We start from the raw sequence: 12,306 nt of genomic DNA on the forward strand, positions 1-12,306 counted from the left end.
TTCGTCAAAGAAAAATTTTTATCATATCTCTGACTATAGTCAGAGAGGAACAGTCATAAACAGGCATGGTCAGACATGAATAGACATGAACAGGTATGAACAGGCCTGAGCGTATTTAACACTTCAGACATGAACAGGCATGGACAGGTCTGATCAGGCATGGAGAGGTCTGATCAGGCATGGACAGGCCTGAACGTATTTAACACTTTAGACATGAACAGACATGAGCAGGCATGGATAGGTCTGGTCAGGCATGGACAGGCCTGATCAGGCCTGAGCGTATTTAGTACTCCAGATATGAGCAGGCATGAACAGAACTGATCAGGCATGATCATGTATAACTTCAGGCCTGGTCATACATGAACAGGCATGATCAGGTCTAATTTCAGGCCTGATCATACATGAACAGGCATGGTCAGGTCTGATCATTTTTTCCCGGGTAGTTTTAGGTCAGGTGTGGGAGACCGTTCGTTCAAAAAAGCCCATTAGTTTTACGCAGGTGTGGGAGACCGTTCGTTAAGAAAAGCCCATCTAGTTTTAAGCAGGTGTGGGAGACCGTTCGTTCAAAAAAGCCCGTCTAGTCATCGTATCGTCGTTGGAAGGTTCGTTGTAAATATCGTTTATTTCGCAGTTGTTCTCCGCTTCGTTAGATTATAAGTGTGTGAGTGAGCGCTTAAATTTGTTAAGTTTGTTAAATTTTTATTGTTAATAAATATCGATATATTGTTAATTAAGATTTTATTATTCAACAGCACCTTCCTCCACTCTCTCTACCCTAAGATAGGTTTTCTCAGCTCTGGACCGGTTCCAGGAACCGTGATTAATAATCCCGGTGGCGCCCTGATAATTTTTATTGTTGTTAGTTTTGTTTAGTTATTTATAAAATTGATTAGGGGCTAACCTGAGCAGGTAAAACTGTTACAAAGTTTCTGTTGTACTAGAATTCAAATTTGCGCGCGCATGAATTTAGAATTTGCATATATTTTTATGCTTTGATATATTTGACCAATTACGTTATGAATAGTTTGCTTACATGATATATTTTCATATTTTTCATCTAAATTATAAAAGTGGATGGTAGAATAGCCGACATGTCATCGGAAGGTTCTGGGTTCGAATCCCAGTCCGAGCTATCTGAATTTTTTCTCGCATATTCTATACACTCACATTAAGAAGATCCTCTCCTTAATTCTTTCTCAATCCTTTCCCACCAAAATATTCTGTTACGTGAATGTTGGAACGCTTCACGTAATAATAACCGTAACTCCTATTCTTTCCCGCTTTACAGCATTATTTTCGATTTTTTGTTCAGGATTTTTGTTCATTATTTGAAAAGCTATGATACTTAGTAATTTAAAAAATTATGCACGAGTACGAATCATCAAACAGAAATAAAATTAAAAATTTTTTCTCTATAATATGCATTTCTTTTAGTAGTAATGAGGGAAACTATAAATATAATATAATATAATATAATATATATTATCCCCCTACTGCTTAACTAATAAAAGAAAAATAAAAATAATATTTCAAGTTTTTTTTTTGACAATGAAAACAATATCAGGATTGTAAGTAATTGTCTTAATACGTGACTGTTTAGATTATATCGACAGCAGTTGAGAAAAAATTAAACATTACGTTTGTGATACGATACTTTATCGAATAACATTTCAATTATGTATAAGACATGTGTAAAGAGTTAATTAGTTGTTAATGAATTTTTAAAGTTATTAGCTTTTTAAATAATGAATTAAAAAGATGAACAAAGTTTTATTTAGAATAATATGTTGAATACCCTAATCTGAAACCATTTCAACAACTACTGTACAATAGGATCAATTTATGGACTACAATAGTTAATGTCCTTTAGATTTCCATTTCAAAAGCTCTCCTGGTAGCATTTTAGACATTTATATAGAAATTGTATAGTTTTGTAAACAAACTGGGTCAATTCGACCAGTCAAATTTTCGAAGTCGAAATTTTGGATTTTGACAACGTTTTACACAAATTTTGAAAATAATATTTACATTGTTTGTTTAAAAATTTTTTACTATACAAAAACCATTTTAAAAATAGGGTCAGTTTTTATCTTGACGCTGCGCGCTTAAGCGCCCAGATTTTTTGCGAGTAATGATGAATTATTCCTATTAAAAGATAAAAATTACAATTTTTATACGATTATTAATTCATGATATGAATGTAACATAAGAAAATTTCTGGTAAATGCTAAATAACTCTAATATAGCTCAAAGCAAATTTCTTGGAAAATCCCACATTACTACTAATAAATATTGGCTTCTAACACTATCCGCAAGATCTATTACTGTTCGCAAAAGTCACGCAAAAAATCTAACAAAGCTATTTTCGTTTGGATCATTTTTTATCCTACAGGTCATTAGCTTTAGTTTCTAAATCATAGGTGTTCTAAGCCAGTCTAATCTCAATTACGAATCGGATTAGTTATCTAATACATTTTTGGTTTTCTCAATAGATTCTCATTCGCTCATCAGAAGTGATTAAGTGTGTACTAGCTACAAGATTTGTAAGGTAAGAATAAATCATTTCCTTCAGTTACAGACCTTTATTGTCTTTACTTCTAATTGTCTCCAAACCATCAAAGAACCCTGACCAGGATCTTGAAAATGCAAGAAGAAATCCTAATTAACAAAAATCAATGCTTTTAGTTAAATTTTAACAACGTTAATATTCTTCAACAATATGAACATTTACAATTCCAGAATGAATAATGAGACCTTTAGACCACGCAGCTTTTCCATAGGCAAGTGCTCCTGTAAAAAGATGTTAGTATGTATAAGACTAATTTCAATAACATCAACCTTTCTGTTCACGTGTTTCCATTTCTGTTTCCGTAGAATCAAATCTTTGCACAAATATATGGAGATTGCTGATTTCTTGAAGAATTCATCCATTGATGATGCAGTGGAAAATTTGAATAAACTACTCATAAATCCAGTTAATCAAGCATAAAGTTTTGAAGTTACATCTAATAACGTATTTAGAACCAAAAAAAAATGATTTGTAATAATAATAATAAATTCTAGTCATCACACAATTTGGCGACTTAATTTCTCAATTTCATACTGTAAACACTACTACATACTACTAGTTACTATTTTTTCCAAGAAGAATACCAGTCTCACTGACACTTTTAATTCTTCATCGCGCACAAGTGATGGTGACGACTGATCACACTTAAAGGATACCATAATTCTTCCAATGAGACATTCTAAGTTCTTCAGATCACGCAATCCATGAATGTAACATATATTTTATTAATGAATAAATTCTACTCCTATCTTCTGTCAAGGGTTATCTTGAACATTAAATTAAACATTAATCGACAGTTAATCAACCACCCAACGAAATATCACACTATACACCGGACGGTACTGATATCATTTTTAATCACTAATGGGATGTTTTGTCAAGAATTATTTATGTTGAACGCTAATGAAGTTATGTACGTCAATCTTAATAGATTGAATAATGTCCACTCATTAGCATATTATCGTTAGTGCTGGTGATACTGACTTGGGGTCAAACGATACGAAGAGTATGTAGGTATTGTGTTAGTCTTTTGTGACGAAGTGAATTGGACACTTCTCTCCGTAGTGCTATTTATCAACGCATTTAAAAAAAAAATGCCAGAAATCTCTACTGGAAAATATGTACAATTGTCCAAAAGAGTTTTTGTGCCTAATGAGTGGCCGGTAAAAGGATTGGAGTCATTCTTTTTAAAACTGGCTAAGCTTGTGATCGATGATGTGACTTCCGATAGAGTAATCGTCCTACAAGTGCAGAATATACCGACGATTCTGGTATGTCACGGAGAAGGAGAAGAAACTAAGTACTTCTTTCAAAGAATTACCAACCCGTAAGTGACTTTAAATCGTTGCCATGCTTTAATCATAGTTTTTTTATTTTTATCAAGTGTTGATGGTAACTTCTGTTGCAGAGGCCAAACTGGAGCATACGTTATTGATGTCGTAATTTCCACAATGGATAATTTGTCAGAAACAAATTCCATGGTATCCGACGATTCATCGTGAGTATTTAATACAACTAAAATTTCTTAGTTTCTTATGGATAATCAATTTTTGAATTGTTGTAGGAAAACTTCAGAGAATTATATCTCCGATACTGATGAAGGAATCTCAGTGGATAACTACAATATCGTGATGCACCAGAGTGAGAACAGAACAGCATATTACTTCGTACTAATTCAGGAAAAGTGAGTTGTTGACTTACTTTTGTACCAGCTGCTTAACATCGTAACTGAACTATTATCATTTTTTCAGTGTCCAAACATTGAACATTGATACAGAAATCAATTATACTCACCAAACGCAGGACCACTCGGTACGCTGGGCTCAAAGGTAACTGTTGAACAAGACAATGTCAAACTATTATAATAAACTAGTAGAAATTGTTTTTAATCAATTTTTTTACTAGGAATGCATCGCAGATAGCCATTTTAATTGTTGATTTGTCATGTAACGAAAAATTTTGGAAAAGGTGGAGAAGAAAGGATAAGAGATAAAAGGGGACCCATTTAGTAGGAATCTGAAAAAATAGTTTTCTTACTACCTCGGTCGAAAGTACGCGTTCCTGATCCGATTGCACGGCAGAAAGTGTCACATTGGGTGTGCTTGGCCGAAGTAAGTTCTTAATAAACTTAGTAAGCCAGTAAGCATAAAAAAATTAAAATCTTACAAGCTGACTATAGCGCTTTTCGGCCAGGACATACTTACTGGCTTAACATAACACAAAACACCGGTTTGCGTTATATCTCGTACATAACCTCATATACTGAATATAATTGACAGTACTAAATTTAGCAATATAATTTAATTCAAGTAAATATTTGCAAATGGATAATTTTATGAGAAATATTTTATTGGAAGAAATATTAAACGACCCAGTGGATAATATCGATAATTTAGTAAATCAAGGTCTGTTCTTGTCCGTTTTGTTTACATCAACAATAAGCAATATGGCATCGTATATTAAGCTATGCTTACTGCGTTAGCACTTATTTTGTGTCCCGGCCGAAAATTTTGTAAGTATAGTGAGTGACTTACTACATTTAGTAAATACTTACTTCGGCCAAACACGCCCATTGGTAAATCTATACTAGCGTCCTCTAGGCAAGCAGGAGTAAAAATTTAGTCTCGTGCATTGATACTCAATTCGTAAGACTCCGCCTATACAATCTGCGCAACTCACGCTGACTTTAGTAAACCTTTTAACTCGGACTCATATAACCTCAAAATTTTTTTACGATTTACTTAATGCTAATGTTGATCAGTGAGTATTATTTAATGACTGAAGAATGACATAAGAGAGAAAAATTTATAATTATATAAGTTTCATTTTAATTATAATACATGTGGTGTATTTAAAATTAATTATTGTTATTAAAAAAGACTTACAAAATCAACTACAATAAAATTAATAACTTAGAGTGTTATAAAATGATTTTTGTAATTATGGTAAAAATATATTGTCCTTTATTTATAGATGGATTCGATGTCTGCCCCCCAACTAGTAGCACTCGCTTCGCTCGTGTCACAAATGTCGGAGGCAGGCATCAATTTTTTTCAATGCAATTTTTTTCGTACTTTCGACTGAGTTGCAAGAAAAATAGTATCTCAACTTTCTGCCCCTATAGTGTAATATACTATTTTTATTTTAGTGTGTATCTTTTGGTTTCACTTTTTTTACATTTTAATTTTTTTTTTCTACAATACTTTGAAGAAAAGTTTTGAAAAAATTTCAAACCTTCCTTACATCATTTCGAAAATTTTTGTGTGAAAAATATTATAAAAATAATCTAAGAAATTGAATTTTCAACGAAGAAAAAAAAAGCTGCGCCGCACCACTCAGTGCGAGTATGGATCGCTGTTGTCCCACTTAAATTAAATGACACAGCGATACGACGCCAGCCGCGCGACCAAATTCAGTTAAAAAATGCACGCGACCGACGAAGTGTTGAACTATCTATGACGTTGTCAGTGACTACATTTGAATAATCTAGTATTTTTTTAATGATGTTTGTTACAGACAAGTCATGAGCTACGACACCCTGATCCTCCTTTTAACGGCTCTCGGGATAGCTGCTCTAGTCTACATGGCAACGGCAAAAATAATCTAATCCAATTTATCTACTTGAGATTTGAAAATGAAATAACTTTTTCAGATAAACGCAGATCTATTAGTTTTCTTTGTGATAAAAATCACGATATTCATATTCTGCTGAGCTTCATTGCTTCTATTCAGAGATAAAGATCGACTAATAGTTAAATTGATATTGTCTTAGTCATTTAGTGTTTTTAAGTCAAATCATAACATTTGTTGATGTTATTAAATATTTACAGTTTAAATAGCTTAAGTGCGAAAGTCATAACCACCCCCTTCTCTGTATCCTTTCTTCACCCCTTTCCCAAATTTTCCGATAAGCGACGAATTCAGCTATATGATATATAGATTTATACCGTAAGATGGACGGTAGTGTTACCCGGTAGGTATAATTGGGTCTGAAAAGTAGTTACGAATAATGTCTTGGATTGCTCAACTGGAAGAACTCTTGGCACGTAACCAAAAGATCTGGGCTGTCAGAATTATTTTTTCGCCCGAGTCGAAATCTCCAACGTTTTTCCAACGTTTCCAACGTCTCAAACGTTGGAATCGCGTTTGAGACGTTGGAAAAACGTTGGAGATTTCGACTCGGGCGGTGACCTAAAAATTCTCAATGAATGGTCACTCCTTTCCTTTATCCGTTCTCCATTCCTTTCCCAAGTTTGTCGATAGGCGACAAAATATTCTATCGCTACAAAATATTCTATTCATACCAAATTATATCTCTTAAGTTTACATTATATCAGTTTATCGTTAGTACCCAATCAAGCGACTTGAGTTTCCAACAACATTAATGTATAATTAGGCATTTGTTTATCGCAATTTATTTTGTAACATAGTCTACCAAGTCACCTAAACAGTAGATGACTTTTGACATATGTTTTATTATTGAGATTGATCTACGTAGACAATTTATCAGCAAACAGCAATTATATCGCGGACAAACATCGCTCTATTTTCTTCATTGGCTGTTTAAATATATAATTAACGTAACAGGATTTTCAAATCAGTTATTTTCCTGCTTCTCTAGAATCAAGTACTTAGTATAGTGCTCAAAACAGCTGATTCAAAAGGAAGGCCAATATTCCTCATTCACATTCATGAACCTCTTTTAATTTAAAAATGTGAGTAATTTATATTCATAACTGCTTCCTCAAGCTTTTGTAATCCATTTAGATGGTGATGAGTACCAATAATTAAATAACAATCTATAGTTATAGTTTGTTCAGACATTAAATTAGTCATTCGTATTTACAGAGCATGGATGTGACAAAACAGTTTTGTGTTGTTAAGTTCCGTGAAATGCCTTTTTTGTACACCGAAGAATATCAACTAGTACCATCTACGTGGATTTTAGCGGGTTCAAAGAAGGATGCTATGATAGCCTTCCCATTGATGAATAAAACAAAACTTTTAGATACAGTCCAAAAAAAGGAACCACCTCGTGAAAGATGGCTATCTTTTCCTGCTAGTATTGAATTTGAAACCGGTGAGCATTGTACTACATAATTTGCAAGTAATACATCTATTTTGACGCTCAAAAACGTGCTTTTAATTTGTTTCAGATGATTTCGAAGACGCGAACGTCTTTCTTGATCTATTACAATAACTGCGTCTGCGAGGTGTCGTAAAAAATATGGAGCTTGTTAGTCATCAATCGTCCAAATTAGAAATAGTATGCTAAGAATCAAACAAGGAAATCTTTGGTTTTATTTTTATATTATAACATATTTAAGCAATAATTTTTTATTGTTCCAATTTTTCTATAAAACTCGATCAAAGTGGGGTCATCCAAAAGGAAAACTAATTGAGCCAATTCATCCCAATCTAGTTGGAATCAATCAAATGACTTGTTATTTTTTATTTTTAAATGACCAGCAACTATAACGCAAATATTCAAACAGGAAAACAAAGCTGCTTAAATGTTAGTATTTATCCTCAACTTAGTTCCATGCTTCGTCATAGTTTATTTCAATGTAGTAGGATTTTCAACAGCACTTGATAACAGTGTCCTGAGCTCTCAGTAGTAGTGTAAAATCATCAGCAAAGTACAATTACAAGTTTATTATTTCCGAATCCAAATACAGCATGAAATAATCTCTGTTAGGCTCGTTCTGAGCATCATCAATTTGACGAAACCAAAATTGATTTTTATAATTATATATCATGGTTCTTACACCTCTTATTGTAAATATTATGCCAATTAACGTAAAGTAACATCTTAAACATTGATTGATGCTCTCGTAAATAATATCTTCCAACTGGTCGAACGAATAAGCTAGCCATTCTTTTGGTAGTATGCATCCAATGTACATTTTATCCGTATTTGATGATAGTAACCGTAACTCCGATTCTTTCCCTCTTCACAGCATAATTTTCGATTTGAAAAATGTTTACCGTAAGATGGTCGCTGTGGCTTAATGTATATAGAATAAGCGAAAGAGAAATTTAGTATAGACCGGATAGCTCAAATGGTAGAGTAGTCGATATGTCGTCGGAAGGTTCTGGGTTCGAATCCCAGTCGGAGCTATCTGAAATTTTTTCTCGCATATTCTATACACTCACATTAAGAAGATCCTCTCCGAATTCCTTTCCCACCAAAATATCCTGTTACGTAAATTTTAGAACGCTTCACGTAATAATAACCGTAACTTATATTCTTTCCCGCTTCACAACATTATTTTCGATTTAAAGCATTTAATCCATAAGGATTAAATATACTATTATTAACGGAAACTTGCGAACACAATAATGATAATATGCAAACATGCGACACAATAAAATTCAATTGTCAACTGAAAGACATATATATATTTATATATATTTATATATATCCCCTCCTCATGATAACTAATAAAAATATCTTCTTTAAAAAAAAAAATAAATAAGATTACTCAGCCTGGTCAAAAAGACGAGTTAAATATCGATGAATAGGATAGATCTTTTTTGCTATCACTATATTCGTTCGTAACATTCAAAAATTTCTTCTAACATAAAACCGGAACAACAACATTTGATGACGCAATTATCGACCGGACTGTGACTAATAACACCGAGATAAGTTGCGCAATCTATAACTATCTTTTTCACACTCGTGCATCTATCAACATTAATAATAGTTCTACAGTTCCAGTTCCACTCAGTGGGCGTTCTGGTCGTGCGTGATAACAGACGTCTCGCAACGTCAACGTTACGAATATTTTTTCCTATATTATTGAGAAAAGGTCAAACAGTGAAGATAGTGTTTGCTAAACTTTATCAAGTCATATTGTTGGAATCAGCTCAATTTTTTTGAAAAGCAGACACAAAGGTGGCATCTAAACGTAAGCTATTTTAATAATTGGTGCTGTGTATAATTTAATCCGAACAAAACCGGTTTCACGGTAAGAATTGCGCCGCATCGACGTTCGATCGGCTATTCAAAGAAGAACAGTTTCTGAACGTACTTAGTGTACGTCATTGAGTACCAAATGTTTTCTGTGGATGTATAGACGCTGTCCCAGATGTTTTGCATGTTTATCAATTAATTTAACGATTTATTTTCAGATGAGTAAACAGGAAGAGTTTAAGTTTCATGTGATTGAGCTACTGGAACCTCCATACATTGATCCTGAAAAATATGTTTGCGTTCCGAATTCTTGGATAAGGTTACGTGAAACATCAGATGGTCCGGCTCTTGTTAAATTTCCTGTTGAAGAACTATCAGAAGTAAAAAAACGTGTCGAGAAACAAGAATTCTCAGAAAACTGGACAGTTTTTTTGGCTAATGTAAAATACAGTACAAGTAAGTTGTAATAATAATCGTTTTATGTGTTCACTGTCGGGCCTCTTTTTTGGGTAGCGAGCAGATAGTATTTGATACAATCTTGTAAACAGTTTAACCTCCGCTATGTTTGCTAAAAACTATTTGCTGCGATTGATTTTAAGTCTCTATTCTAATTCTGAACTAGTGATACTTCTCTGTCAATAATACCAGTCTAAAAGGATAATTCGACGATTTTAATTTATAATTTAGATGAAAAATATGATAATATATCATGTAAGTAAACTATTTGTAACGTGATTGGTCAAATATATCATAAGCATGAAAATATATGCAAACTCTAAACTCAGGCGCGCAAATTTAAATTCAAATTTATGCGCGAAAATTCAAATTCAAATTTGCGTGCAAAAATTCAAATTCAAATTTGCGCGCGCAAATTCAAATTCTAGTATATATATATATATATATATATATATATATATATATATATATATATATATATATATATATATATATATATATATATATATATATATATATATATATATATACTTACGATATAACGCCAGTTTACAACGGATCTTTTCTTTTTTATAGAGTCCTATAAAGATGCAAACAACTACATCAAGATACTGAATAAAATATTGGATCAAGAGCAGAGCAGCACGAAAATTGAAGGTACGTATTATTCTGTTGACATTTAAAAGTATTTCTTTCGATTAGGTCGCTAATAGTTAAAAATTGCATTCCAGATGTACCATCAACATCGGACAAGAAAGTACTCGAATCACAATCGAGCTCAGAGACAAACAAACTCTGTACAACTTCAACTCTAAATAGTGATGCAGAACCAGTGAGTAAAGAAATACCAAAGCAACTAGACTTGACTAATGCCGAAGTAAGAATAGGCCGAAAGAAAAGTAAAGTTGGAACTGTTGATTCTCCCCCCCAAGGCAGAAGATATTTGACAAGACAGTCACTCAGAATATCTTTATCAGGCAATAATACTGTTAGTTTGCCAGACCAAACCGCAAAAGAGAATCTTCCAAAAACTAGCCATTGTGTTGAAGAGAGCGATAAAACTAACAACAACCCAGAAAATAAACCACCCGCAAATAACCTTTTATTGTTTATGAAGAAATGGCAAATTATATTAGCTCTACGATCAGTCTTTGGTAATAATTTCAAAGAAACATTGGAACAACTTCATAGTAAGTATGAAAAAAACATATTAATGTTAGAGAAAATGCATCTTGCGTTTGGGGAAAATTGTAAGATCATAAAACAGTTTATTGAGCTTACGGATGAAGTCAGTGAAGGCCCTGATATTAGTGATCTAGAGTCTGCAATCAAAGAATTAGAAAATATCATGATGAAAGTAAATATAAATGAAAATAATTCAGATAAAGAAACCGGATCAAAAAAGAAGAAACATAACAGCGACGGTACAGAAGTTAAAAATAATAATCCACTAAATAAGATCCGTGGCCAAGCGCGCAAGTTTACTTTACCACCAGAGTACGATCCGAATAACTCAAGATGGACCCTAAAGCATCGGAAAAAGGAAAAAGGTGTCGTTGAACTCATACCAAATTCACGGGTGTACATAGACGCCATTCAACTAAGCAACATTAAAATAACGTCGAAAGACAGCAAAATCCTTGCACGATCGTTGTTACTGGGAATTTTTACCGAGAACGCATTAAGTATATGTTCTTTAACTGGAAAAAAAGCCAATGCATTTAACTTGGAGGGAACAAGTGTAAGGCCTGGTTTAGATGAACATGCAAGAACTGTTTTATTGGAATATGTTAAAAAACATGCGGCTGAACAAAATTGGGTTGAATTTGATTCGCAGCTGATTTTGAACACTATTCGTAATAAAATGCAAGAAATGAGAGGCAAACATCAAAATATTATTGAAAAGTAATTAGGCTGTGTGGAAATATTCCTGGTGTGTTCATTTAATTAATAAGCTGATTGAAGTATTAGTAGATTCTGGTATAGTCTCGAATTTTCTCGAAATCGATTTTTTTTCTTCAATATTTAAAAAGTATGATCTTTTAAGACTCTACTATCAAATTTTTGCCATGATATTGAAGATATTTCAAGTTCTACATTAAATTAATAGTTTTGTAAAATACTTATTACTAAACTCCACAATTCGATACGACATTCTATGTTCTTATTATTGTTATGAAAATATACGTATAATGATACAATAAGTCTAATTTTCCGTCTTTACTTTCCCACCTACCAATGAAAATAGCAGTTCAGCCAGATTGTGGATAAAAAGTTACCTTTCGCTAGACGAAATAGCACGGTGTGTAATGCTAGGTGCACTGATTGAAAAACAATCTTGATTCAAGAAACTTTTATTCTT

At 33.0% G+C, this 12,306-nt stretch overlaps 2 protein-coding genes across 9 annotated transcripts; both read left to right on the forward strand.

Moving 5' to 3' along the window:
* The first annotated feature begins 1,525 nt into the window (after nt 1-1,525).
* On the forward strand, nt 1,526-7,522 carry LOC141525153 (uncharacterized). Of its 6 annotated transcripts, XM_074239516.1 has the most exons (8): nt 1,526-1,678; nt 1,735-2,548; nt 2,740-2,802; nt 2,875-3,896; nt 3,978-4,067; nt 4,134-4,253; nt 4,321-4,398; nt 6,086-7,522. In XM_074239516.1, the coding sequence occupies exons 4-8, from the start codon at nt 3,664-3,666 to the stop codon at nt 6,174-6,176; spliced, it is 612 nt and encodes a 203-aa protein (XP_074095617.1). In that variant the 5' UTR covers nt 1,526-1,678; nt 1,735-2,548; nt 2,740-2,802; nt 2,875-3,663; the 3' UTR covers nt 6,177-7,522. The 6 variants fall into 6 exon arrangements, 5 of the variants coding, with proteins under 5 accessions (XP_074095617.1, XP_074095615.1, XP_074095616.1 ...); XR_012478812.1 differs by having other exon boundaries at nt 1,735-3,896; nt 6,086-7,284; nt 7,418-7,519; XM_074239514.1 differs by having other exon boundaries at nt 1,735-2,802.
* A 1,569-nt stretch (nt 7,523-9,091) lies between these two features.
* On the forward strand, nt 9,092-12,306 carry LOC141525152 (uncharacterized). Of its 3 annotated transcripts, none has more exons than XM_074239512.1 (4): nt 9,093-9,543; nt 9,707-9,944; nt 10,521-10,601; nt 10,676-12,306. In XM_074239512.1, the coding sequence occupies exons 2-4, from the start codon at nt 9,707-9,709 to the stop codon at nt 11,851-11,853; spliced, it is 1,497 nt and encodes a 498-aa protein (XP_074095613.1). In that variant the 5' UTR covers nt 9,093-9,543; the 3' UTR covers nt 11,854-12,306. The 3 variants fall into 3 exon arrangements, with proteins under 3 accessions (XP_074095611.1, XP_074095613.1, XP_074095612.1); XM_074239511.1 differs by having other exon boundaries at nt 9,093-9,483; XM_074239510.1 differs by having other exon boundaries at nt 9,092-9,944.

The sequence above is a fragment of the Cotesia typhae genome, unplaced genomic scaffold (genome assembly GCF_013202065.1).
Source record: "Cotesia typhae breed Kobodo isofemale line unplaced genomic scaffold, CoteBio_Ctyphae contig_26, whole genome shotgun sequence".
Lineage (NCBI taxonomy): Eukaryota > Metazoa > Arthropoda > Insecta > Hymenoptera > Braconidae > Cotesia > Cotesia typhae.

Bases quoted from the DNA above. Each gene is read 5' to 3' on its own strand.
- LOC141525152 (XM_074239510.1), top strand. From the start codon at position 9,644: ATGTATAGACGCTGTCCCAGATGTTTTGCATGTTTATCAATTAATTTA. The intron at 9,945-10,520 runs GTAAGTTGTAAT...TCTTTTTTATAG, and splicing joins TAATGTAAAATACAGTACAA to AGTCCTATAAAGATGCAAAC. The intron at 10,602-10,675 runs GTACGTATTATT...ATTGCATTCCAG, and splicing joins GAGCAGCACGAAAATTGAAG to ATGTACCATCAACATCGGAC.
- LOC141525153 (XM_074239513.1), top strand. From the start codon at position 3,664: ATGCCAGAAATCTCTACTGGAAAATATGTACAATTGTCCAAAAGAGTT. The intron at 3,897-3,977 runs GTAAGTGACTTT...CTTCTGTTGCAG, and splicing joins TTTCAAAGAATTACCAACCC to AGGCCAAACTGGAGCATACG. The intron at 4,399-6,085 runs GTAACTGTTGAA...TGTTTGTTACAG, and splicing joins TCGGTACGCTGGGCTCAAAG to ACAAGTCATGAGCTACGACA.